Source organism: Colletotrichum destructivum, chromosome 4 (assembly GCF_034447905.1).
Source record: "Colletotrichum destructivum chromosome 4, complete sequence".
Classification (NCBI taxonomy): Eukaryota; Fungi; Ascomycota; class Sordariomycetes; order Glomerellales; family Glomerellaceae; genus Colletotrichum; species Colletotrichum destructivum.
In genome coordinates, this window is record NC_085899.1 from 4,273,211 (window position 1) to 4,299,385 (window position 26,175).

General features: G+C 54.0%; 9 protein-coding genes across 9 annotated transcripts; 6 read left to right on the forward strand and 3 right to left on the reverse strand.

Annotated features, from left to right (window-relative positions):
* Positions 1-199: 199 nt before the first annotated feature.
* Positions 200-2,414, forward strand: CDEST_07237 (uncharacterized protein). Its single transcript, XM_062923396.1, has one exon. It carries the CDS (start codon positions 1,453-1,455, stop codon positions 2,326-2,328), a length of 876 nt encoding a protein of 291 aa, XP_062779447.1. The 5' UTR covers positions 200-1,452; the 3' UTR covers positions 2,329-2,414.
* Positions 2,415-5,094: 2,680 nt separating this feature from the next.
* CDEST_07238 (uncharacterized protein) lies at positions 5,095-7,698 on the forward strand (the record flags this gene model as incomplete). Its single annotated transcript, XM_062923397.1, has 1 exon — positions 5,095-7,698. One exon carries the CDS (start codon positions 5,095-5,097, stop codon positions 7,696-7,698), a length of 2,604 nt encoding a protein of 867 aa, XP_062779448.1.
* A 263-nt stretch (positions 7,699-7,961) lies between these two features.
* CDEST_07239 (Putative amino acid permease/ SLC12A domain-containing protein) lies at positions 7,962-10,433 on the reverse strand. The gene is made up of 2 exons (XM_062923398.1): positions 9,577-10,433; positions 7,962-9,272 (listed from the first exon to the last, which is right to left on the reverse strand). The coding sequence occupies exons 1-2, from the start codon at positions 10,074-10,076 to the stop codon at positions 8,078-8,080; spliced, it is 1,695 nt and encodes a 564-aa protein (XP_062779449.1). The 5' UTR covers positions 10,077-10,433; the 3' UTR covers positions 7,962-8,077.
* A 3,666-nt stretch (positions 10,434-14,099) lies between these two features.
* On the forward strand, positions 14,100-14,849 carry CDEST_07240 (uncharacterized protein; the record flags this gene model as incomplete). Its single annotated transcript, XM_062923399.1, has 1 exon — positions 14,100-14,849. The coding sequence occupies one exon, from the start codon at positions 14,100-14,102 to the stop codon at positions 14,847-14,849; it is 750 nt and encodes a 249-aa protein (XP_062779450.1).
* A 262-nt stretch (positions 14,850-15,111) lies between these two features.
* On the forward strand, positions 15,112-16,863 carry CDEST_07241 (Putative inositol monophosphatase). The gene has a single exon (XM_062923400.1). The coding sequence runs from the start codon at positions 15,525-15,527 to the stop codon at positions 16,602-16,604; it is 1,080 nt and encodes a 359-aa protein (XP_062779451.1). The 5' UTR covers positions 15,112-15,524; the 3' UTR covers positions 16,605-16,863.
* Positions 16,864-17,537: 674 nt separating this feature from the next.
* On the forward strand, positions 17,538-18,989 carry CDEST_07242 (uncharacterized protein; the record flags this gene model as incomplete). Its single annotated transcript, XM_062923401.1, is given in 5 exon segments — positions 17,538-17,734; positions 17,745-17,843; positions 17,915-18,134; positions 18,170-18,842; positions 18,907-18,989. The coding sequence occupies 5 exon segments, from the start codon at positions 17,538-17,540 to the stop codon at positions 18,987-18,989; spliced, it is 1,272 nt and encodes a 423-aa protein (XP_062779452.1).
* Positions 18,990-19,343: 354 nt separating this feature from the next.
* Positions 19,344-20,825, reverse strand: CDEST_07243 (uncharacterized protein). Its single transcript, XM_062923402.1, has 3 exons — positions 20,451-20,825; positions 20,347-20,387; positions 19,344-20,289 (listed from the first exon to the last, which is right to left on the reverse strand). Exons 1-3 carry the CDS (start codon positions 20,692-20,694, stop codon positions 19,573-19,575), a joined length of 1,002 nt encoding a protein of 333 aa, XP_062779453.1. The 5' UTR covers positions 20,695-20,825; the 3' UTR covers positions 19,344-19,572.
* A 1,062-nt stretch (positions 20,826-21,887) lies between these two features.
* CDEST_07244 (Putative heterokaryon incompatibility) lies at positions 21,888-23,986 on the reverse strand (the record flags this gene model as incomplete). Its single annotated transcript, XM_062923403.1, has 2 exons — positions 21,888-23,476; positions 23,536-23,986. 2 exons carry the CDS (start codon positions 23,984-23,986, stop codon positions 21,888-21,890), a joined length of 2,040 nt encoding a protein of 679 aa, XP_062779454.1.
* Positions 23,987-24,341: 355 nt separating this feature from the next.
* Positions 24,342-25,984, forward strand: CDEST_07245 (uncharacterized protein; the record flags this gene model as incomplete). Its single annotated transcript, XM_062923404.1, has 2 exons — positions 24,342-24,529; positions 25,789-25,984. The coding sequence occupies 2 exons, from the start codon at positions 24,342-24,344 to the stop codon at positions 25,982-25,984; spliced, it is 384 nt and encodes a 127-aa protein (XP_062779455.1).
* Positions 25,985-26,175: the final 191 nt, after the last annotated feature.

Consider the following 26,175-nt stretch of genomic DNA (forward strand, 5'->3'; position numbering starts at 1 on the left):
GCTTCTCGAAGCCTTCCCCAAATGGCTGCCTACACTAACATGGCTAGAGTTGCTCCACTCGTCTTACATAATTATGGGGTAGTGCTGATCATCCCTGTATCGTTCATCTGAGGCCCGCCAACAAGGTCACCCACCATCCATCATCCCATCAGAGACCAGCCAGCCTCTTGTGAGTCTTTTCTCTCCGTCACTGGTCAAACTTGCATCAGCCACCGACAAACATGGACTTGAGGCCAGCCCATATTGTTTCCGGGGTTCCTGGAGCGAGCATCGTTCATCACGACATGACAACGATGGCCTCAATTTCACTTTGCCGCAAACAATACCGAGCCGAAGTCCACTCTCGGGCACCGGGCAGAGGACTGAGAGGATATGCCCTGCTTAGGGAGGCTGGCGGCGACCCTGGCTCTCTTCACCGAGGTTTGACTTTGAGAATTCATGATGCCCCCATCAACCAGGCTCGAAAAGACACATTCCTATTCCGGACACCTCGAGGCAGAAATGCCTCAACAACCGTCAATGGCGAGTTTGCCCTTCGTCTCCAAACGGCGACTGAGGCCCCGGATCCCCGTTGTCCAGAGTGGACACCGACGGCGGGCCTCATTCGGTCACCTGTTGCGGAATGCTGGGCGAAATCCGTACCTGGAACATAACCCCAATGGGATGAGCGGCAGCCCGGCACAGCACAGCACTTTAGTCGGGCGCATCGCCCCTCCGCTCCCAAATGCTGGGAAATGACTCTCCTCCAATGACTCCCCTGAAATCAATCCTCATACCAATAGTGCAACACCAGACTGAACCACCAGTCACTAGCGCTTGCAATGCCCCTTCGGCTTCGCCCAGCCAGCCTCAGGCGCCCCAAGAAACACCCAAGCGCGATCAACCACACCAAAGAGTCACAGCCTCAGCCCGTTTTTGGGACCTTGCTCATCTTTCCCGCCTTGGAACTCGTGCATCTCCGAGCCGCCCTATGAATGTCGTCGAGAATGAGCCTCGTGATGAAGAAAAGAAACTCAACGAGGTTCCGCCGCCCCGCATCGCAACTCTAACTGAACGCATGCATTCTTGGTCTCATTCTCAGCCCTGCGGATGTTCAATTGTCGGCGTTGGCCGAAAACACACTCGCCTCCTCATTCAATATCCTACTCATTCATTCACCCTTTCAATCACCTGACCACCTCCGAGGCAAATTTAACCCACACGTCTACTATCTGCCTGTCAAGGTCCTTCAACGGCTCTGCGGCTCTGAATCCTACTAGACGTCATCCTGCCTTAGTCGCCGGATGACTGGACTGTTCTTCATTGAGCGCTACCACCAAGCCCAAAGTCCCAATCTTCATCGCGACTGCAACTCATACCGCAGTCCGTCGTGTGTCACAGAAGGCGCCAGTCAGTAATCGTCGTTTGAGTTCAATTCTACCCTTCAGGGCAAGGCTTTTTTACTCCATCAGAATGTCCGAGGCCCTGGAAGGGGGCGGCGATCCGCCGCCTCCATCGTATAGTGAAGCAACGACTTCATACCCCTCGTCCTCATCATACAACCCCGGCTCGTCAGTCTCTGCAACGCTTCAGGACCTGTCTTCTCTTCTCCGCGTCACCCAGTCCCAGCAAACAGCGCGCGACACCATCACAACAACGACCCTCCTCCCACTACTGACGACCCATGTAACATCCCTCCTGAACCGATTGGGTAGGACACCGTACCCGCCGGCGCTGACGGAGCTCTACCTCGTGCCCGCCGCCGCAGTCGGTCCGCAGTGGAGCATCACCTCGGACGCCGACAGGAGAGCGGGCGAGGTTGCCCAGGTCATCCGCGTGGAACCGGAGCCGGACCTCGGCTCGAAAGGTGCAGGCGATAGCAAACGCGCAGTCCCGGACGCAGGCTTGTCGGCCGCGAGCTCATCTCGCGAGTATGAATTTGACGAATGGGGTCGCTGGGACGACGACGACGCCGCCGCCTCGACACCCAAGGAGGGGTGGTGGTGGTGGAACGACGAGGCGCTCGCGCGTCGTCTTGCAAAACTGCTACAACCCGAACCCCGACTCGACCGCACTGTCGTCAGCGCCGTGATGGAACAGGCGAAAGAAGAGAGAAGGGCAGGCGGCTGGGGGGTGTTCAAGTCCGGAAACGAGTCCCCGTCTTCGTCTGCCCGGCCGCTCTCTCGGCAGGCGCAGCCTGACAGGTCGACGCCGCCCAGTCACGAAGAGGACGTCGCCATGACGGTGCGCGCGGGAGAGGTTACCTTTCGCAGGGAGAACGAGATGGGGATCTGGGAGAGCATGCGCGGTTATGGGATCGTTGTGAGGGTCAGAATCCGAAGGGCTTAAGGCGTTTTTTCTTTCCTACATCGGCGAATTGTGAAGAATACAGCACGCGTCATTTTCGCTGTCGAAATGCATCCTCCAGCAAAAGAATCAACGTCGAACTTCATCTCTCAATTGTTTACTACTGAAGTCATTGCCCCGTGCTCTGCAATGAGTAGCCTTACGCTACACGTACGTTCTCCCCTACGAATTCAAAGGCGGGAAAATCTTTCCGATATCCCTCATTTGCAGAAGTGAGCCTCTCTGAGATGAGGGAGCAACGGGAAGTTGATTTCGATGCTGGGCAATATAATTTTCTCAGGCTCAGGCTCTCCAGCTGAGGGAGGGTGGCCAGCAACCTGTACCAGTTGTTGAGAGGTCTAACATGGCGACCGCGTCCCCGGCGAAGCTCCAGACTGCGTGGCCCCAGAAGATTGAGCGAGGCGAGGAAATACTGTATTTGCGGGCTCATCCCCGTCGGGCATTGCTTCTTGTGGCGGTACAATGTGATTGACGTATGTGCCATAGATTAGTGGAGACATATGCCACTCTCTTCGGTGACGGAACTCAGGAGCCTCTGCAGACGGTTGTAATTTATTCTTGGCATTAGAAGGCTTTCTCGCAGGCCCGGTGAAACTGGTAGCAGGTGAGCGAGAGGTTGTAGAGGCTGTCACCTCCTCCTATCGAATCTCTCCGGCATATTTGAAGGGCCACCCTGCCGGGGCCCGGTGTCTCTCTACAGGTCCAGGGGCTCCAACGCCAGTATTGACGAGGCTCTTCCGCCCTTGTGGTATATTGATGATCCACCCATGTGGCCAGGAAGACGATGGAAATTCTGAATTACCCTTTCCCATCCGGGTGAAGACGAAACGTTCTCGGTAGGAACGTCACCGAAGGTGCTGGTTCATTGAACGTGTATCCTGCCTATATTCTCAAGGTCGTCCGTCAAATCCATGACATCATTAGACTCGGAAGTCCAAATTCAAAACAAACTATGCATTCCGAGATGTTCTAAATGGCCCGAATCCGCCTTGGTCTATAAATGTATACCCAGTGTTCTCTTTGCTTTGATATCCCTTAGTTACACAAAAATCATGAGAGGGGACTCTGCCAGCCCTAGAACGATAGGTTTTACCGGACAACACTTTATCAAATGTTTTCTTGTGACATTGAAACTGCGAAAAATGTCTATAATTAGATGGGGGCGATGTAGGTAGGTAAGTGTAATGAGAACGGTAAAGGTGTGGTGAGAATGATGAAATCAGAAACAATGGGCGACGTCTCAGACCTGCTGGCCTACGGGCGCGGTCTTCCTCTAGACGCACACCTCGTTTTGAGGTGAGATGACCCTGGTGTCACCTAGTATGCTTTCTACATGGGTGTTCAACATGTCGACGGAGGCGGCGTTGTTGTTAGATCCTGGCGGGACCATACAGGAAGGCGAGCACCGGCGGGGGTTGCACTGGTCGATGGAGACGTTTACGTTGCTTGTGTTGGCGATGCCTGAATGACTGCATAAACACTGCCAGACCAGCAAAATTGTGGCATAATCTTGACGCTGGTAAGCATATTGATTATCGCCTTCGCTATGTTCTTTCACACTCCGATGCGTCTTTTAAAATTTGCTTCTGATTGCCCGTAAATAAACCCTATGAGGGCAGACATTAAATCACACCTCTGAAAAACTCTGCGAGCCAGGTGCAACTTATCAAAAAAGAGACCGAGGATACCAAGAAACAGCCAACACTTCGTGATATAAACTGCTTCATAGGTCCGAGTGATACGCAACCCAGCCGACCAAGTTGCGTCCTTCGACACTAACATACTATGGCCAGTGACCACTGGTCTTTCGAAGATCTTGTACGCGGAATACTCAAGCGGTAGAACCCTCGGTATGTCACACCGTTGGTGTCATGCATCAAGAAATCGGAATGAAATCGTGCAAGATTCTTGTCTATACAAACAAACATAGCATGGTTTGGAAATTGTAACGGATCAAGGAAGTACAGTATTGGATTTTACCCCGATACTAGAATTATCATGATTCAGAGAAGGACAATACCAATACTTTTTGACGGTGATGTTTGCCGTCTAACTCTTTTCTGCTAGTCGCTGCCATTGTTGCGCTTTGCAAACATTGATTGGCGTATGTTGGTTGTTGTTTTCTACACACAGATCGGCATTTTGGCAAGGACTAACTCTTTGTTCCCTATCCACCTTCTGCTTCCAGACCTACTGTTTGCCACTTGGGGCAGCAAGCCCAGAGTGTTGTTGGAATCACCAATTGGAACACTGCACATCCAGTAACCCCTGAAAACTGGCCATCAGGCTGTACGATAAAATCACATAGGCAGAGATGTTTATTGTCTACCATGGCTGACTGACTCCATTCTAGTTTTTTCTGAATTGCCCTGTTGTCTAATCATCTGGTGAATGGTCGAGACACGACTTCATTTTCACGTTTTAAGTATAGTCGAGGACGGTGCCAAGAAACGTGGGAACCGCATTTGGAAAGGCCACGGCATCAGCATTTCTCTCCACCTGCTGCTCGTCCTCGTTCAATCATTCTTGACATTCTTGGATTACCAGCTGAAATGCCTTCTTGACGTCTTCTAGGTGGTATTCCGACCCACCGAGCGGGAATGTTTCGATTCCACATGGCTCTGACCGCGACGCATGGAGTCTGATATATCGCGGGACGGACCGAATCTTGAGGACCATTCCTCTTCCATTGCCCATACAGTCCGGAGACTACCTACCCACGTTACGGAGTTGTTGCATTGATCAACAATGAATCCATCACAAGAGGGAGCCCAAAACGGAGTCGATGCAGCCATCTTCCAAGTTGCGGCAGAATCCAAGTCTGATTCCAGCCAGGGCATGGTAAAAGACGCGGCAGCAGTCTCGGTAAACGATAGAAGCGACGCCCATGCTGACACGCAGCGTTCCTGCGAGCGATATCCTGGCAACCAGACGAGTACATCATGCGAGAATATCGACGAACCGAAAGGCTGGAAAGCCGACGACGGGCGAAACCCGATCCTGGCGACCATAACCACCGAGCCGTGCTCGAACAAGCCCAGTTGCGAAGACTCTGCCACCAGGCCGCAGCTCAACACCACCTCCACCATGAGGAGCATCAATCCGAAGCCCGTCGTACGGCAGACGCGATGGCGGTACTTCAGCGGCTGGATCGTGCACCTCCCAGCGCTGGTCTTGACAATAGGCGTGGCTGTTGTGAGCCACCAGAGGCTATTCTGGTACCCGTACTCGGGCGTGAAGGTCGGACGGCTCGATCTGACGGCCGACGACCTCAACAACATCCTCCAGCTGCCGGCCAAGATACACGAGATCTTCATCGTAGCCTCGCTGTCGGCGATCGGGCTGAACATGTTTCGGCGGCGGTTGATCGGCGACGGTGTCCGGCTCGGGTTCCTCACCGGCGGCTATCGGGTAGGAGACCTCGAATATCTCATTAGCCCGGCGTTTTGGCGGCAGGGAACCTCCGGTTTGCAACTGTGGGATATCCTTCTCGCCGCTTACCTCGTCTTCGCAACGATCTTGTCGGCGCTTGTCGGACCAGCGTCGGCAATTCTCCTGATCCCAACGCCAGGGTGGTATCCCTTGGATCACGATCTGGCGTTCAATAACATCACCATGCCGATGGTGTACTTCTCGAAACACGAGAGTGTCTGGCCGGAATACTTCAGCCCGGACAGGGCCCCGTGGACGGACAAACCGGTCTTTGGCCCGGTCGTTGTGAACAAATGCACGGGCGTCCAGGGGATCTACCAGAGCGACTGCGCCGCCGGGGGGTTCTCTGAGATCTGGAACTGGGCTGAGAGCTTTGGATCTAACAACCTGCAAGACAACATCACATTCCAGACACTGAACATCCGGCGAAACCTGATGTTCACCCAATCCAACCGGTCGACAACGATCGCCACGACGCCCTCAAGGTTCTTCGCGACAAGTGTCGGCCTGTTTGAGAAGTACGTGCAGCAGAATCCGGTGGGCCAGTTGTCGAGGGAAGCTCGCTACAAGCTGGAGCCTAGGGGGGTTCGCTCGACAGATACTCGGATGAACCAGCCCATATACCAACCCCTTGTGCAATCCAAATGCAAAGTCCACCACAAAGATGACGTGATCTCATCGGGTCTACCGGTGTACTACCCGACAGACTATCTGAACTGCTTCAACGACTCGACGTGCCGGCAGGTCCAAGAGCAACCCCGGAACTTTTTCCTGACGTGGATGAACCAGTCGCAGTGGATGTACCGGCCAACCGCCTCGATATTCCGCACGCAGGGCAGGGGAAGCCCGGTCATCAATATCGCCGGCCAGGTCCCGGTCGGGGTGCTGAACGGGCAGAAAGACTTGATTTACGGCTGCAGCCTCCTCGCCAGCTGGGTCGCGGCCAATTACACCTTCGACCCCTGGGTGAGCCACACGCTCCAGTCCAGCGTCAATAGCGTGGACGTCATGAGAGAGATCGTCGGCCGAGATTCGCTGGAGGGCGGGCGCGTCATCAGGTTCAACGAAAGCTGGTTCCCGTTTCTGGACCCCAGGTTCAACGTGACGGGGGACGACAACCTTCCCGAGCCGTCCAGCGCCGTTCTCCGACTGTTGGACACCTTCACCACCACGCAAGACGTGAACGGCACAGCGCAGACAGTCCTGGCCGCGGTCGAGTCCGGCAACATCCCCGCGGCGGAGCTACTGATGCAGAAGTTGTTCGCCGTGTACCTCACCGACGGCCTGGCCCGGACGGGGTCGGGCGAGGGCGCGGGCCTGATCCTGGAGGAGAGCGAGACGAGCATCGTGGGCGTGGACCTGCTCTCGCAGCACGGCTACTTCGGCGGCGTCAACTACTTCGACGCGCTCAACGCGACGCACTCGACGTGGCGGAAGCAGAACATGACGACGGTCGTGAACCAGACGATCGCGGAGCTGTCGGCCAGCATGTCCTCGGGGTACGTCCACATCGACTTCGACGCGCAGCGGTACGGGTACGGCTCGGGGGACCCGCGCACGACGCTGCGGTTCGCCATGGCCGTCATGATCATCTACCTGGCCACGGTCACGGCCTACGCCCTCCTCATCGCGGGCGCCCAAGTGCTGGAGCACTACAAGATCGAATGGAGGGGCAAGCCGGTGCGCGTCTGGAGCGTCATGCCCTGGGGTAAGTTGGAGGACCTTTCGGTGCTCGCCCTGAGGTCGCAGCCGCCCGCTGACGAGAACTTGACGAGTTCCGGGCAGGACGCCAAGGAGGGGAGGGTGTGGGAGAGGGTTGTGAGAGTCAGGGCGGATGATCGGCAGAATCTGCACCTGGTCTTGGATGAATCACGGCCGATGCAGCGGGTACAAACCGCAAACGGTGGCTTGTATTTTTGATATTGTATACGCTACGGAAGCGTGTGTTAGTCGTACGGAGATGCAATTCACGATAGTCAGGGGGTGAGGGGTTGTTCACGCCAAGAGGAATGATGGATGAGATCCGGTCCGATGTGTTATAAAATGCTTGCTCGAGACCTTGGCCTGGCCTGTCAGAGACCCCCCGAAAGGGATCAAATCCACTTTTACATATTAGTCTCGGCATTGAGTCGGCGATTTGCATGATGGCTTCACACGGAATGTCTCGCAAATGACGCACGCATGATGGCAACTTTTTATTCCTTGAATCTCATTATTATTTTCCGGCCGTTTATAGAGCACACTGGGTATCTCGCGCCATCAATCATTTAACGAAAGAGAGAAAACAACTACCCTTCTTTCAAGCCTTCTCGCCCTTGATCACCTTGTTGCGGCCGATTCCAATCATCTGGAGCATCTCCCTCCAGAAGGTGACGGGAGGGTCTTGAACCACGGCGTGCTGCTCGTAGGCCTCGATGATGGGGCGGTCCCACGTCAGGTCGACGTCCTCGGGCTTGATGTAGTGGGTGCGCTTGAAGACCTTCCAGAAGATGAAGAGGAGGGGCGCCACGATCTGCATCGTGTAGTTGGAGAAGAAGGAGCCGACGTCGAACTCGGGGCGGAACGCGGACCATCCGTAGGTGAGGATGACGATGGTCTGGAGGACAAGGGCGATGTAGGCGCCATAGGGCTGGAAGTACCCGTAGTACGGCATGGTGCGGCGGTCGATGCCCTGGGCCTTGCACGCGCGGTGGTAGTTGATGAAGGTGATGGACATGACGATGTAGTTGATGACGCCGCCGCCCGTGATGAGGGCGAGCAGCCAGCTGAGCACCGTGGCCGAGCCGCTACCGCACTGCAGGAAGGAGAGCATGGGAAAGATCATGGTGACGGCGAAGCAGTAGATGGGCACGCCGTTCTTGGTGGTCTTACGGAGCAGAGCCGGGGCACGGCCGTCCAGGGCCAGACTGTACAGGGACCTGGTGGCGCAGTAGGTGTACGTGTTGCCGGCAGAGAAGATGGTGGTGAAGAGCAGGGCGTTGACGAGGTGGGGGAGGCCCTGGATCTTCATGTTCTCCATGGCCATGACCCACGGGGAGGCGGCCGCGGTGCCGCCGCCCTCGCCGCCGCCCAGGTAGATCTTCTCGAGGATGGGGTCGTTGTGGGGGAGCACGATGCCGCAGGTAAGGGCGGCGCCGACGAAGAAGATGCCGAAGCGCAGGTAGACGGTCTTGAAGGCCGACTTGATGTACAGGCTCGGGTGCTTGGCCTCGGCGGCGATCATGGAGATGTAATCCGGGCCGACGATGGTGAAGGTGGCCGTGGCCAGGGCGCCCATGAAGCCCTCCATGCGGCCCGTGTCGCCCTGTGTGAGGTACTGCGAGAAGGCGCCCGGGTTCTTCCAGTAGCGGAAGCCGTACGCGTCGTGCTGCGGGTTGCCGCCAACCATGGTGATGAAGGTGAAGAAGAAGAGGATGAAGATCAGCAGGACCTTGCCGCCCGAGAGCCAGAACTCGGCTTCACCGAAGATGCCAACAGCAACAACATTCAAGAGACTAGATTCACGCCATAACGATTAGTATATGTGCATACACAGCAAAAAAGGCACGGGAAGTCATGGTAAGAAGGGATGAGAGAGAACGAAAAAAAGGCCGCGGTCACAACGAGCTCTAGAAGACACTATCCGGTCGGTTCGGTTTCGTCGGTTTGAGTCGCTGGGCGTCGGCATGGCAAAAGTGAATGAATCCACCGGCACATAGTTCCGTGCACAGCCACACGTAGCTAGATGGTTTTGGCGCTCTCGAATTGTGCCATGACCTCCCGCGACAAAGAATAAAACAAGAATATCGCCAGACTTACCCGTATGCGAGAATGATGGCGATGCAAAAGCCTGCTGTAGGGCCTGGCTCTGTAATTTTTTCATTCCAGAAGGAGCAAACGAGATTCAGAGCGGTGATTTCAAAGGGAATCAACAGCGCCTCGTAGAGAAAGTAGTTCCAGCCGACCATGAAGCCGAGGGCGTCGTCGACCCAGACGCCGGCCAGGCGGATAAAGCCGCCCGAGACGGGCATGTAGGTGCTCATCTCGGCGATGGAGTTATTGACGAGGGCGACGACGCAGGCGTAGAGGGTGTAGGCGAGCAGCAGGCTGCCGGGCCCGCCCTTGACGAGGCCCTCGCCGATGGTGACGAAAAGCCCGGTACCGATGGTGCCGCCAATGGCGATCAGCTGGATCTGGCGGTTGTCGAGCCGGCGCTGGAGGCCGTCTGAGTTGTGTCGCACCGAAGCGCCGTAGCTGTCGAGGGAGACCCTCTCGCCGGGCACGGCTTCGGCCGGGCCCTTGAGCTCGGGACCCGACATTGTTTTGTTGGTTTTAGAGTGTTTTGGAGGGGGGGGATATTCCAACTCAAGCCGCGACAACGGGCGGGTTTGTTTCGAGCCTAGAGTCTTGCCCGTGGGGGTGTTTAGGCGCAAGACGGAGACGGGAGGGAGGATACCACAGGGTGCATGTGGAGGAATGTGAATGGGAGGGAGGAGTCGTAAGGGTCGCGCAAGGTGGGAACCCGTGGGACAAAGAGATGATGGGAGGGAGAGAAGGAGAGACACGGAAAACTTGGAACCAGGTACGTCGAAACAAATATCGATGGGGAGAAGGTTTGGTCTTAAGGGAGAGAGAAAGAAAGATAGATAAGGGATCAGCGAGGGGGGGACTCTTGGGGGAAAACTCTTTGCGACAACAAGCCCAGAACAGAGAGAGAGAGTCCTTAAAACTTGGTGCCACATCCCACGCGCACACACACACACACACACATACACACACGGTACGACATGCTTCAGAGAGCCCGCGGGCAATAGGCCAGTTCCTGCAGCTCAACCCCAAGAAGCATCTCGGCCAAATCACAGCCTGCCTGCGGTGGTCCCTCCTCGACCGTTGATTGCAGCAGGAGATCCAGGGACTCGTACGGGCGAGCGATCCATTCAGAGCCCAGCAACGTTGGAGGTTTGTGTGGAGTTGACCAGGACCGTCCCTGATTCCGTCCCAGCGCCGGCCGTGGGTCCCCCCCAGTCGGTCCAAACTCCAAAGGGACTCTTCCCACCCACTTCTCCCTCTGGGCCAGTTGGCCGCGGCGATTGGGCTGGCAGCCTAGGGCAGAATGTGTCCGCAATGTCGTCATATGCCTGTGTTAGCGTCCTTTTTCCGAACGCGGGCAGTCTTCAATTTGTCGGGATTGGGTCCGGTCATGTTATGCTCATAGACACGTGCAACTTTCGCCGCCTTCGAATCTTCTTTTCGGAAGGTTTAACTCTCTCTCTCTGTCTCTCTCCCTCTTTCGCAAGCATACTTGCGCCCCCGGTTTGACCAATTGCGCGCACCTTGTCTTATCGATATCATATCTGTAGAAAATCTGATGTTCGCGCCGATGTGGTGGGAATTCTCCAGCTTTATCTGCAGGGACGATATGCCTGAGAGGGCAACTCTATGCGGGGTGGCCGATACGTATCCCCCATATCTCGCCCATCCCAATCTGCCAATCTCACTATCAGACCGGTGTGTCAAACGGTTCTGCGAGGAGGGGGGAAGCGGGCCCCTTCAAGGGAGCCGGTGCGCTCTGTGAGGGGGGAAATGGATGGGCCAGCTCGCATTCGACGAAAAGAAGAGGCAGCCAATAGCCAATGAAGATGGGACGGAATCGTCTCCTCAGATGATACGGAGATAAGCTGGTTCGGTGGCCAATCCCCCTTCTCCGGTTTTCTCACACTCGCCTCTTTTTCCTTTTTTTTTTCTTGTTTTCGGTGAGAGACCGACAATTGAGCCACCCCAAAAGGTCAAAAAATGGCGCGAGGCTGGGGGCGAATTCCCAGGGTTATCCCGCGACCCATTATAGTCTCATACAGCGTACTCTCCTCTCTTTGCCCAGCGCCGCCAGCCATGGGGGGTACAAAAAAATAACGAAAAACTTTGTCTAAATGTCATCAAACAGCACGACAATTGGCCAATCACCATTGTCGGGTTCCTTGAAAATGGTGTTAGAAAACTCGGATTGCACCAACTAGAGTGTCTCTAAGGGTTCGTGGTTATCCACTTTATATGCAGCCGCCAGTCAAGGCCCGACCAAGAGAGGTGGGACGCTCTTTTGTTGTCTTCTAACGGGGGGCGGCCCAGAAACCAAATTAGACAACTCCACAGTGTTGGGAGTCGTCTGGAGAGTCGAGAATGGCTGGAGTGCGGCGGCGGAGGGCTCCGTCTGTTACGAGCAACCGACAAACTGCGGCAATGGTGAATCCAGAGAGAGTCTGAACAAAGTCGCAACAACAAGGATGGACGGTCGTTGAAAGAAGCTCATCTTCAGAGGTCGTTGGTTCAAGAGCCGATCAGATCAGCAAGCGTCGAAAAGAACTCTGGTCGGGCTTGAGCCGCATTGTCTTGTCAGATAAGAAGCAAGAGGCCACGTTGCTGGGCGTTTTGGCAAGGCAATTTGGCGGGCGTGTCAGTTGAGTTTGTAGGTTCCAAGGGATCCCAAGAAAGCCACCCAAGAAGGCCAAGGGGGGGAAACGCCCGGGTGTTTTTCGAAGGACGCGATGCCATTTGCCAAGACCGTGTTCCCCCCCCTGGCCCTCCTCCACGAGGGGTGGAGAATGGAGCACGACACCCTTGGCCGAGTCTCACGGCGTGGATCCTTCCGACGGCTTGATTGGAACGGAAGCAGAAGTGAAGGGGGGGGGCATCAAGCCCGTACGGCCCCACAACGTGCGGAACCGAAAGTGCCCACCTTCGGTCCTTGGATGCCCTGCCGAGGACCCGTTCTGCTTTGCTTGGCGCATACCATTGCATGCTGCAGCCTGCAAGCGCTACAGGGCTTTAGGGAGGGAAGTTTGGGACAATGACGTAGCACATGCGCCGTTAGCGATGAATAATCGCGCGGGGCGACCGATGGATAGGACATCCATGCTCGTTGTCAGACGACTCGTTCCCCTAATGAGACATGCCGTGTACGAGACGACCTGCTCCCGCTTCCTTCCCGGCTGGCCTCGGCTATAGAAGATGTACAACGCAATGCGACCGCCATTTGAGCCAGTCCGGCACATTGTTCGAATTATCTAATGCCAATCAATTCAAGGTTTTTGAAGAGTTTTCTCCTCTTGTTCGGAGCCGCGCTCGACACGGTGCGAGAGAATGCAACCCTTTCTCCGTGCTGCCGTCAAACTAGGGTGTCTGTCTATCCTAAAGGATTCACGCGTTTTCTAATTTGGCAATAAATGGTTTACTGAATTGAGGCCATCGTCGACAGTTTAGCACCGTGCCACGAACCTTTCACTTTGGAATTCACTTAAAGTGACAGGAGTCAATGCAGATGCTTCATGCTGCGATGCTGAACTGGAAGGAAGAAGACCATTGGCAATACCAAGCCAAGCTTTCCTACCTGAAGCTGGCCAGACTGGGCTTCAAATAATTATACCCATAGCAGCTCCGTTTGGACTTTCCCGCCGATCTTGGTTATTTGCAGCATCGTGAGTGCGTCTATCTCAACACACAACACAACACCAGGGTGGCTTATTACGCAACTTTGCATTCAATAGATAGATGATGGTGAAGGCTTCAGGGAATTATTATTATTCAAGCTTGGCCTCCATAAGTGAACTAAACGTTGCAAATTGCATCTGTATTTCGCTCCGAAGCCCATCTGACGAGTCGTTTCTACCTGTTTTCGATTCCGGGACGAAGGATATGACAGTTGCAAATGAATGGACGCTCTGCCTTGAGTCGCAAAAAAACACACAAACTATCGACCATAGATAGCCTCAGAGAAATATAGGCTCTTGTGTGCGCTCTCGAGTCCAATACCTGATGCAATGTGAAAGTCCATCGTAGCACCAGCTGAGGGTTCAAGTTCGGAGAGGCTGAACAACCGCGCTGACATTTGCAATTGAGGTCTATTTCACAGTTGTCCCGAGACATCACCCGGGCGACAGGATGAGCGTAGGTGACTGCAACAGCGAGGCATTCCGTGTGTGCCTCGCGACTACGGCGGACCACCAGCCAATCACATCGCAATGTACTAGCCGTAGTACTGTTTACCGTATCATTCCAAATCAGACATCATTGCATCCTCAGGTTCGGGCGAACGTAGGCTACCGGCTTTCTTGGCTCTTTAGTTGGTGCGCGCCGGCTTGACTGCCTTGGTACACAAGACGGACCTCGCGTACACTCTATCTGTCACACCACCGACATCCCCATACCCATCGTCTGGCACAGTTTGACATAAACCACCCATAGAAGCCTCTCTGCACCACCCTGAGCCAAGCCTGCATAATATTGCCTCTCTTGGCCAGCTGCGACTGCCTGGAAAGTTCAAGAATTTCTCAAGCAAGACAGAACGCATCATGACCCAGCCCACTGCCAACGCCGATCAGCCCCCGGACTATGCGGAGAACCCAACCATCATCCAAGGAAGTCTACCCCCGGATACCCTCCGCTTGGCGGGCCGCAGTATCCACTCCGCCACGTTCCGCGACGCCAACGCGCCGGGTCTCTACGAACTGAACCACCAGATAGACTTTCTGCGAGAGACGGACAGGTTGGTGCAGTTCATACGTATCAATTACTCCGTGAAGAACCGCAGTGGGGACGCCGCCTCTGTCCCCGAGATCGTCCCCCATCCGAGACACATCTTCAACCTGGAACGGCCGCAGGCGATCATGCAGGAGACGTTCCCGTACTACATCAAGTCTGTTTCCCGGAGCGGCCTGGGCAGCATCGGGCTCAAACTCTCGAAAATTGGCAAGAGCGTGTGCAAGGCGTGGCGCGTCGGACGCAAGGCCAGCGACAAAAGCGTGTTCGAGGCCCGCGAGCTCCTTTTCGACGTCCGGCCCAACAACGACGTGCTGGACTGGATCGACGGACAGGAAGCCCGGATCGCGGTGGAATACTCCCAGGATAACATGTACAGCCTCAACATCCTGGCGCCCATGGACCGGGCGATGCGGGATGCGCTCGTCGCTGCGTGGTGCGTGAGGTTGTGGAACAGCCTGGCTGTGAGGTTTCACAGACGAGAGACGTGGAATAGAGGTGAGAGTTATGTATTCCATTTGGACCAAAGAACAATGCTAAGAACGTGGCTATCTCTCTGTTGAAGTCAAATACATCATGCAGACATGCACAGCTACTCTGACCAAGTGAGAGAGACTTGGGATGGACCAGAGCCGTGAAATTTCCCGATGGCCAAAGCCTAGGAAACGACGATCATCGGACGAAATGTACCCTTCGTCCAAATGCCACATTCCGCATCACACCTTGCCATGCGCTTCCGGACCTTATTGCGATGCTCGGATCCCAATGGTACGACCAGCCGAGACCCGCTTTTCCGTTCGGAGCTGCCGCCGCCGATGCCGGGGCCCAATGCCCACCACGTCACCGGAGTTCTCCCGACAAAATTTGCACTCGACGCAAACAACCGGGAACAGCACTCTTGTGGTCTGACATCATCGGCACCATTCACATCGCTGCGTTCATAATTCAAGACACACCAAAGTTTGTTCACTTCCCACTGTTGCGTTCACATACACACACACACACACACACACACATCCCCACCAGGTGTACTTCCCCTCGTCTGACTCAGCTGCGCCCGAAGAAGAACAAGAAGAACATCACATCACCCCAAGAACACAAACCCCCCGTCCTCCCCTGCAGCATCACAGCCGCAGTCCGCCCCGCTTGGTACCGACAATCCTCCTACCCAAGTACTCCGTACCACGGTCCACCATCTCATTCCACCGCCAAACTATCTCTGAAGTTCAACACCCAACATGGACGGACCGTACGCTCGGGAGCTGGCCACCGCCATCGCGGCCATCCAGCACGCCGCCAGACTCAGCAGACGCGTGCTCGTTGCCTCCGACAAGGGCGTCGTGACCAAGGAGGACCTCAGCCCCGTCACCGTCGCCGACTTCGCCATCCAGGCCCTGCTGACCAGCACGCTGCACGCCGCCTTCCCAGACGACAAGTTCGTTGGCGAGGAATCTGCCGCGGACCTCCGAGAGAACCCGAAACTGTGCGAGTCGGTGTGGGCGCTCCTGCAGCAGGTCGCCGGCGAGAAGGAGGACGACTCGTTGTGCAAGCTGCCCGCGTCGCCCGAGGAAATGTGCGACATGATCGACTGGTGCGGCCTCGGCGAGCCCTCGCCGACCGGCCGCTTCTGGGTGTTCGACCCCATTGACGGCACAAAAACCTTCGTCAGGGGCGAGCTGTACGCCATCAACGTCTGCCTGATGGAGGATGGGAGGCAGAGCGTCGGCATCGTCGGCCTGCCGCTGCTGTCGGCCGACGCCAAGGCGCCCATCAACAACGACTCTATCGACCCCACCGGCACCGGCAGCATCATGTTCGCCGTCCGGTCCCACGGCACCTTTATCCGGCCGCTGCCCGGCCCCATCGACCTGCAGCCGACGAAGATCCCCCGCCACGCCGAGGCCGACTCCCCGGACCTCATCTCTGTCACCTGCATCGAGGGCTCCGAGTCCGGCGCCCCCGGCATCCACCAAAAAGTCGCCGAGCGCCTCGGCGTCGCCTACCCGGGCAACGACCTGCTCGGCTGGGTCCTGCGTTGGACCGTTCTTGGCCTCGGCCAGGCCAACTGCACCTTCTGGGCCTACCGGCGGCGCGACCGGCTCGCCAAGATCTGGGACCACGCGGGCGCCATGTTGCTATTTGAGGAGGTTGGCGGCAAGGTCACCGACGTGGACGGGAACCCGGTGAACCTGACGGCGGGGAGGAAGATGGTGGCCAACTACGGGTTCGTCGCCGCGCCGCCTTCGGTCCATGCCCGCGTCTTGGAGGCTGTGAGGGAAACGTTGAAGGAAAACGGTCTGCACGAATTGCTGGGTTAAGGTTGAGCCGTGACGATAGACGGATGGGGTTCGGCGTTTAGAGGCTTACTTGCATTTTCAACTTTTTATCAACCTATTTCATGATCGTGTTGCAGTTGGTAGCATCAGACCTCGGTTTTCCTCGTCATGTTTGTTCTTTGGGATGTTTCCTCTCGAGTAGTTTAATGAGCAGAAATCGTTAGGAAGCCTCCTTCAACAACCACTAGATGCGTACAGATTCGTGATGGCGACGGTCGGTGTCAACCCTAAATAAATTAATAACCCCTTCTCTGTCTGTCTCAGACTTTCTCCCAACTGGGCGCCGACACGACAGGCTGCCTAGGCCCAAAGTCGTGACTTAAGGGACGGCCTGCAGACTGGACTCTGTGTTTCCGAATTGTTCGACGACGGCTTTGGTTGCGTTTCTAAGCAAACCGGCTATCAGCATCAGCCAACAAGACGTACTTCTTTCCCCTAGCTGTGAACGCGGCACCGAAGGGATATGCAAGAAAGTCTCTCCAGATCCCAGCTACAACATGTTGCGTTTGTTTTGAGACCCAACATGAGGACATCACGAAATATTGAAGATAAATGTGTTGCACTAGAATGTTTAGATCAAAATCCTCGAAAAGTTGAAGTACTAGCTCTCTAGAGAATCAAATACTCTGTTGGACATTCGGGTTCATTGGCTCATAGGCACAGAAGCTAATGCAATTTGAATCATGCTATAGCTTCTGACACTAGTTACCACACATCAAGCCAGCAGTATTGATCTCCCACAAATAGCAAGCAAATGCACTAATATTTGGTTTGCATTAGGCATCCCATGGTTCGTTTGCTCAGCCTCTCCAGTGCCCGTCTTGTTTCTTACTTTGCCTGGTGTTAGCATCCGCCTCTCGTATTCTGACCTCGCACATCGTGTTCCTGCAACTAACGCGGCCACGCTCTTCCGTCATGATTTTCGCAAAGGGATCGATTGCCAAGGATAGATGCGAATGGCACTACAACACGACTGTCAATTGTGATTACGAGCCTAACTCCGACTCCATCGGCGGTTATCCACGTGGCGAAGTGCCTCCCGAGCCAGATATTGCGGGAATTGGTGTAAGCGCAACGTCCCTTGTCCGAAAGGCGTCTGCATCAATCTCACAGTGTACATAGATCGTTGCTGTATTCATCGCAGTCACTTCTTTTGCTGTTCTCATGGGAGTCCTCGACGCCCTATGGATACTACTCAAAAAATGTCGGTCCAGGAGGCACGTCGGTTTGAAATAAAAGCAAACCTCCTTAGTCTTGGGTTGAACGCACAGAGTCTAATCCTACTCGTACAGATCAAAAGACCGCTCTAGAAAACGCAAACAACTCTGGAACAACTTCAGTCGATCGGAGTTCTTCCAGGCTATCACGATATCCTGTAGCGACCAGCAAGTCTTCACGGGCGGAGCGTACGTCGTCACACTCCAGTTCTGGAAAGGCTGCTTCATCACCGCCTATCACTGCAACATCATCGCCAACATGCTACTACTCACTTGCGCGACCCACTTACTTGATGTCTGTTGTAATATCCAGGAACTACTCTACTGAAGAGTCCCCTCGTTGCAATCGTCCGCGTAATACTGATCACGTCAGTATTTATATTGACCGGATTCGTTCTCTCGAGTCAAAAGTCCAACTTCCCTATAAAGGTACCCGAAAATGATGATCCTGATGTGGCAATCTTGATTCGAGCCGCCTGTTTTCAGGATGAGCGCGGCATAGAGATGCTGAGGAACAAGCTCGTCGAATATTTCAAAGATCCCGAAGCTGCAAAGCAAGCATTCGTGTACAGCATCCCGGGAAATTTCATCCACGGTTGGAACCTTTACCTTGCTATCTTGGTATGGTACGCCGTCACAATCCTCGCCGAAGTCGGACGATGGTTCTATCGTGCCAGAGAACGATGGAAGCAGAAAAAGTTGCAGGCCATGGAAGAAAGGGGCAAGCTCTTGCGCGGTCTGGAAGACCGCACATCGTTCTTGGGCAAGAGCTTCTACTGGATTTATGGGTTTTACGTGATGGGCGGACTTGTTATTTGTGGGATAACTGTGGTGGTTTGCGCCAACCAGATAATGAGATTGAGAAAGTGGGCGAAGCGTTCGAGGTGGCTCAAAGTCGACGGGGGAGGCCAGAGCGAGGAAGATGACGCGACATCCTTTGCGCAGCTCGTGCCCATCATTCTCGTCGGATTGGTGGTTTTCAGCGCTCTCGCAACATTCAGTGGTAAGGTCTCCCAACGTTCAAGATGCCATGCCAACGTCGTTGCTTACCAAGACCATTGGTGTAGACCTGCGGCTTCAAGGGAAACGTAACGAGGCCCAGGAGTTCAAGCCGACGAAGGGGCATTATGGACCTATACCCGGCCGTTAACAGCCATCCAACCGATTTTTGGACGAAGTCCACGTGGGCTGTAGCGGTTCTCGGCAGTTGGTGACAGAGAGAATCGTGTGCTTTTTCCTTTTGGTTGATATTTTCGGAGCCGAATGTTCGCGGCTTAGGTCTGAATTGTAACGATCCTTCAGTTGGCATCGCTTACTGTACATTTTTATGTCTCCAATCTTCAAATAAACGACAAGACATCTCTATTGCTAATAGGAGGGGGGTTCTGAAATTTAACTCCTCAACAAACCACATTACTGGAGTCGGCTCGCACGAATGCTCCTCGTCTGATGGCTGTGTCGCTTGTGCCTTTCATAGAATTGGCAGATTCACGAACCTGTGCTTGAATAAATGGTAATGGTATTAGTTTAAAAGTTCTAGCGGAATACTTCATGTTTCGAAACGAAGCTAATCAAAGGCGATTCTTCGACGAAATAAGGACTGTCCCAGGAATGCGTATCAGGTGGGGGCGGGGTTATGATTCATGAGTTCCAAAGGCAATGCCACCACCTGCGCCTAACTCCATCGGTATACAATGCTCTGTTCATCGCTCAAATAAGGGTATCTTCGGTCTCTAACGGAACTTTGCGTCCTCTCTCTGCGTCGGTCTCGTACTCGTGTTTGCCGAATCCAGCTCGTGGCTGGCCTGCCCAGAGGCGTCCAGTTCATATGCCTGATGCGCTGTCGATTCCATCTCGAAGCGGGGCCCTGGAGCCGCAAGTTCGCTGTGGCCGTGTCCAAACTTGGCATTCTGCTCTTCGTATGCCCATCCTGACGTTCCTCCCCCAGCGGCGACGGATGTAGCAGTCGATTCGGGGCTTCCAGCAGCAGATTGTCTCCTCTTCCTCCTCCACAGGAAGAAGATGGCTGCGGCCAGTAAGGCACCGCCAACCACGCCACCCACGGCGGCACCAGCTATGGCGCCGGTAGATATGGAACCCGATCCGACGGTCTCTGGTTCCGTGGCAAGTGTGGACTCTGCGGGGTTCGAGCTCGCAGTGGGCGCAGCGTTCGTCGTGGAGACGAGCGTCGTGTCGGCGCCGGTTCCAGTTGCCGTGGCTGTCGTCGAGGCTGTCGTCGTAGTTGTTGAAGTCGTGGAACATGACGCAGTACTGATTTCTTCGCCCCAGAAGTGACTCTGAGGTAGAGATGTAGCTGTCGAGGGAGTGCAAAGAAGAGCGATACCGTTCGAGTCCTCCCGGTACGTGCCGTTCTGACCAGACTGGCAGCACCATCCGCCGTTGTCTAGTTTCCCGTTGACGCCCCAAAGACTCCATGTTGAATCAGGGCACTGTATTGAATAGGTTAGGCGGTACTTGGATAGCAAGGAAAGTCAAGGCGCTTCTACCTGTGGGCGTTCCAGCGCCAATTGTCTGCAATCAGAGGGATCTATTGTGAAGGGTGAGCCAAGATCTGGAGACGACTGATCTCAGTCTTCTTTCTTGTACTCACCAGAGCAGCAATAATTCCCTACATAGTCGCCGTCCCCCGTACACTTGAAGCCAGAGGGGCAACATCGAGGCTGCGCGCCTGTACCGCATTCGACTGGGGCGGTCGGAGGACACGATCTGTCATTGCGCAGTGCCCATCCACCCGCATAGGCGCACTCCTGGGCAAAGGCTTTCTGAGTCCCGACAGTCGCGGCCAACAGCAGAGCACGGAGGCTCAGTTGCCATACGCCAGCGTCGGGTGCCATGATGTTGTGTCGCCGGGACAAGTTTCCTGCGGTCAATGTAGTCGATGGGAGATAAGTAAGAGTGGAAACTTCCCGCTAGGAAAACCCCGCGAAAGACCCGAAGGTAAAAAGGGAGATTCGAGACGAGATCAACAATGGAGCCAAAGGGTGCCAGCCCTGCGAGTGGGTGCATGCTGGGCCATGCGAGGGCTCCGTTCGGTGGTGCCACCGTAGGCGCGGATTTATTCCTTCTTACGTGCTGCCAAGCGTTGGCAAATTACACCGCACTGCCTCGTTCTACCACCCTGTGGACGAGTTCAAAGGCGTCAAATGCTGGGCGACTAATGTCTCGGCGCTTGAGACGCGGGCACAGGGGGGCGGATGGACACTACCGTCAGATTTTAGCAAGAAGAGCGGCGGCCACTGAGACCTTGGGAATCTTGATTTGGGCAATGGAAAACGGGGGCCGCTGGTGTCTGTGAGGCAGCCGCCTGTTGGGGGTCGTTTGTATGATTAGGCAAAAGACTACTAGAAGCTGAGCAGTATGATGTCGATGGCTGAATGCATAGGATGGGTGAGATGGCACTCGACCGCCAACATCTGCCCCCTTTTTCAAGAAGGATTCTATCCGTCTGCGGCGCCAGCATCGCCCACCCAAGGATGTCTTGTTAAGCGACTGCCCCCTGTCTCTCTGCCATACCATGTCGCCGTGCACCTGGGGTAGCAGCTCCACTAAGGGCAACTTCAGATAGACCTCGAAAAGAGCTTAGACCGCAGCTTAACCTTGATTCTTCAGTGGCTATTCAAGCGTCAAATTGCGGTAGTAAGTCGCACAAATATTTGCCTCAAACTTCTATTTGGCCCTGATATATGCTTTGTACACATAATTGGGTCAGTTGAACCGAGTTAGGCGGGATCTCAGGAAAAAGCCACAGCGCAGCCATGTGGAAGATTTCTACTATTGACTCAGTTTCCACCAAGCCTAGGTTCTCCTGTCACGCTGTAAGGTATGAGATCTGAACAGACGGTCAACAGCTTTGATATTCACTTCATCTCTCAATAACCGATGAGATCTAAATCAATAACGAATGCCTCAAGACGCGAGTGATATTGGTATTTGGGGTGCAAATACAATAACAAGCCGGATATGAGTCTGTCATATCACATGATTCACTCGTCTCGGCAAACAGGTTGTCCTTCAGATCATATATGGCTCACACGACTACAATCTCTTCAATGTCCCAATTCTCGAGCATGAAGTCACCCTCGTCTCGAGTCTGGAACATGCCCACTCTTTTGTAGTTGCTGTTCCCCTCCGCTTCACACTGATGAAGCATCAGCCCGCGAACAACGCTATGATCCGCCTGACATCGCCCAATAACTATGAACATTAACGTGACTCCCATGAGCTCGAGTTTTCCTTGGTTCCAACGCACTATATCACCGAGACAGTCGGGCCAGATGAGACATTCCTGTCCATCCAATGAGGTAATCGTGAGGTGCGCTTCTGACGAATCCAAAGTGACGCTTCTGCCCCTACTCCAGAGGGGATCTCTTCGAATAGGTCCACGCATCTTCATAGATCCCTGAATCGACGCATCAAAATCCCCCGAAACTTCAACGTCAACGACTGAGAACGGTTCTATAACCACCCTGCTATGTTCGAAGATTACACCCTCATCGATCGCAGCCCAAGACCAAGATGGTGCTCGGCAGTCATCCGGTCGCTTGCATCTCTTGGGAAAGGACATCTCTGTTCGCCACAGCAAGAACGACGGTAGCAATTCATGTTTCCACAGACCGGCGAGGTACTGCGCGCCTGTCGATTCCTGGAGCTCAATGGCCACGCCACTAATCGCAGCCAATCGGTCTTGCGGAAAAGTCAGCTTCAGAGCCGAGTACTTGCGGACGACCCTGGTCCAGGTGACAAATAGGTCGGATGCAGAGAGCGAAATGTGCCGTAGACCCTGTGGGTTCAAGTACGAAAAGAGGCTGTAAATCCTCTCCCTATTCACAGACTCTGAGACCCCTCGAGTACAATGCTGGACAGAAAGGTTGTTGCTACCGCTATAGCTTCTGTGACAGGAGCAGCTCCATCGCGCTGTTCTCCAGCCGTACTCGAGAAGTCGAGGGGAAAGCAAGCGCTCCTGGTATGCCCATGCACGTTGTGCGATCGGTTCTGTGATGGGTGGTGACCACCAGGTGAACGAGTCCATGTATGCTGTTCCTGACTTGTTTTGTGGGAGATTGAGTAGAATCCGTCTTTCGCTGAAGTCTGGTCGTCGCTGTAGAAAACCCTCTGTGAAAGTCTTGGAGGATGAGGCGCAGATGGTCAGATCTGCATACTTGTAAATGTTGGGCATCTGTAACAGCTCGATCTCCAAGTCTTGATGGTCGTCTTGAACAATGCATAGACTATCGATCCAGACATATCGAAATCCCAGCTGCTGAACGACTTTAAAAGTATCTTTGAAAACGGCGGGAATACAATCATGGGGTATCTTCCAAAGCTGAGAGGTTTGGATCTTAGATGAGTTGCACATCAGTGCTTGAGGCCCGCCCCAAGTGTAAGAGAGACAAACGTAGGCTCGAACATCAAGCCCCAAGGTGCGCTTGACCACGACGTCTGCTCCAGGGGTTTCGCCGACATCGATGATGCGTGTTGGTTTGAACCGCCCTTGGTCTAGGTTCTGTGACTTTGCTAGGCATGTGCAGCTTGACAACCAGTCCTGAATTTCCGACTTTGTTCGTTCGGAATCAACGTTCGGGTCGAAAGCAGGTAAGATACACGAAGCGTCATCGTCTATCATTGTTAGTTTCGGCACTACGACTCAACGGTGAATCCTGGTTTCATTTACTCACCAGTATAGGTATATGCGTTGTAGCGACGTGCTGTTTGCCCACTGCCGCAATCAAGGTATGCAAATGAGTGCAGAGGGCTGTCTGGCTGAGAACTGGCCGGCACTCCCGCGAAGACAAGTTGGAACGGCCTCCTGCTGAGGCTCCGCGCCAAATAACGAGCGCGTTGGACCCTACCGGTACAGCAGAAGCATTTGCCAAAAAGATGTGTCTTCATCAACAGCCGCAGACTCCGCTGGTTGTAAATCGCGAGCAGGTCTTGGCATTGTGCACACCCTGCGCCAGCGGCCTTACGAACCTGGCCGATTGTATGTGGGAAGCGTGCCCGGGCCGTCATATGCAGCGGTGGGTACTTCTGTTCGACTTTTAGGGGGATTCGACAGTTGGAACATTTGCCATTTTCTGGCTTTTCTTCATGATGAGACTGTCGAATACTTTCATCGGAGACTGACATTGTGAGTCTCGAGAAGCTGACGCTGACTGGCGCGTAGGTTTTTCGTCAAGGCGTGGAAAGAAATTTGGGAGGAGCAATAATGAGCAAGGCCATTCAATTTTAAACCATTCTGACCAAAACTTGAGCTTGTAATTATGCATGGAAATTGACGCCGTCTTAAGCATTGTGAGACAGACCAGCCCGGCCAGTCCTTGGCCCATATCTTGACTGGTTGAGCTCTAAATTTAGCCATTCATTTGGAGACTCTGTTTTGCTGTTGGGGGCTGGCGCTTAGATATCCTCTCACAGCAAAGTAGCCAACTGCAGACAGCTTCCCCTCCCGTTGTTCCGCACTTCCTCTCCCGACCGTGCCAAGATGCCGCCGACGGACGTTTTCCCATCTTTTCACGATTCCCCTCTGGAGATGCGGCTGAAGATATGGCGCGAAGCACTCCTGGTCCCATCTGTCTGGGTCGCGGTTGGCGATGGCGCTGCTAATGGCCTTGACGACCCTGACAACCAGATTCCTCCGCCCATAAACATGGGTTTCATCGGCCTTGCGGCGTAACTTGTGGGCCTTGCCTGCAGAGAATCCCGGAAGCTGATGAAAGAGCTATTCGCCAAACCTCTTTAAGGACCACGACTAGATACAGGCGGCGGCGCCTACGGTGTTTTTAGATACACTGGGATTAGCGACTCTCATATGTATGAGCAATTCAAATGATAGTTAAGATGCCTGTCTCCTCCATCATGACTGATCGTTCTTTATCTTGCTTTCTGGCGACCCTGTTGTTTCTCTATCTTGCTTCAGGGTCAGTCTGAACATCAAATTTGTCTAAGGGTACTCGATGTACTGCACAAGCGGATACATGGACTTGGTCTTGTTAATTTTGCTAAATCTTCCACTAGCCATGCCTGTTCTTGATGTCTGTATCTAGTCAACCTCATCATGTTTCAACGCAACTGGGTTGGTAAGTTTTCTCCGCCTTTGTTAAAGAGACAGAGGCTCGGATACGAGTGTAGCCCGGTTTCCCACTACTGTCCCTGAGCTATTGTGACTGGTCTTTCCAAGCGAATAGAATACTTTTCATGACTCACCATAGCCCTCCTGGAGTGCAGTCGCATCTAACGGCCTGAACCACACTTGGCAGTCCATGGTATGGCTAGGTGAGTTATTGTCAAGATTCCCTTTTGTCACATAGAGTAGGTCCTCGACGACATCCAGGTCAACGACATATGGACTTTAAAGCTGCCAAAGCGAATAGTTGTATCTATTGGTGAGTCAGCCACATCGAAAGGTGTATTTCAGATGACAAGATACGTCATCGCATGTTTCTGCACTGAGTTCGTTTGACTTTGGTGTTGACAGCGTTCCCCCGTCTGACATTTTTCACAGTCCCCGCTGAAAACTGGCTTTGACATATCGTGTGTACAATGCACATGAGACAACCTCGGATGGCATTTCACAAGAGGAAGTTCAACATGATAAGCCACGAATGATCGGACGATGGCCTCCGAGAAACGGGACCTCTATTCAACTTCAATATACTTACACCACTCTTTCGGTTCGCATTTTAGCAGCTAAAGGCTGCGCATCACTTCTTAGACGTAACAACATATGTGATGGCGGCCCTGGGCATCATTAATTGCAAAGAAGGCCGACCAGCTATAGGCCAATAAATTATTCAAGCTTATGAAAACCAGATTCAATCCCGAAGAGAAAACAACTCGAAATCTACGATATTTGCATAGAGAAAATCTATAAGACTCAACCAGCCTTGTGAAGGTGGTTAATGTTCGACAGGACCCGCCTGCTAGCTGAGAATTTACCCGAAGGCCTGGACCGCCAGTCCCTCGGCAGGAGGGGCCAACGGCCTGGAGCAGTTCGCTGTACCATACGGCTGTGTTTCTCCCGCCCGTTGCGGCAATGGGGATAGGGGCGAAAGGTGCGAGCGCTTGAGTGGTGCGGCCGCCCGGTCGCAACACCAGCAACAACCACCGCAGAAAGAACAAGAATAACGGCAACAATATAAGAGGTAGTTAGAAGATCATATCATGGTAATATGGTGAGCTTGGAATTTAGCAACAATAAAGCACTGTATGCTGGGAAGAACTTCGGTCTAATCCTAGCGAAAAGGGACTGTCTATACTGCAGATCATCAAATGTTTCCCCTAATCCGCTTGTCTTCCATCCACCCCTTTTTCAACAG

Bases quoted from the DNA above. Each gene is read 5' to 3' on its own strand.
- CDEST_07237 (XM_062923396.1), top strand. From the start codon at position 1,453: ATGTCCGAGGCCCTGGAAGGGGGCGGCGATCCGCCGCCTCCATCGTAT.
- CDEST_07239 (XM_062923398.1), bottom strand. From the start codon at position 10,076: ATGTCGGGTCCCGAGCTCAAGGGCCCGGCCGAAGCCGTGCCCGGCGAG. The intron at 9,273-9,576 runs GTAAGTCTGGCG...GCGTGAATCTAG, and splicing joins GCCATCATTCTCGCATACGG to TCTCTTGAATGTTGTTGCTG.
- CDEST_07241 (XM_062923400.1), top strand. From the start codon at position 15,525: ATGGACGGACCGTACGCTCGGGAGCTGGCCACCGCCATCGCGGCCATC.
- CDEST_07243 (XM_062923402.1), bottom strand. From the start codon at position 20,694: ATGGCACCCGACGCTGGCGTATGGCAACTGAGCCTCCGTGCTCTGCTG. The intron at 20,388-20,450 runs GTGAGTACAAGA...CCTTCACAATAG, and splicing joins AGGGAATTATTGCTGCTCTG to ATCCCTCTGATTGCAGACAA. The intron at 20,290-20,346 runs GTAGAAGCGCCT...TATTCAATACAG, and splicing joins TGGCGCTGGAACGCCCACAG to TGCCCTGATTCAACATGGAG.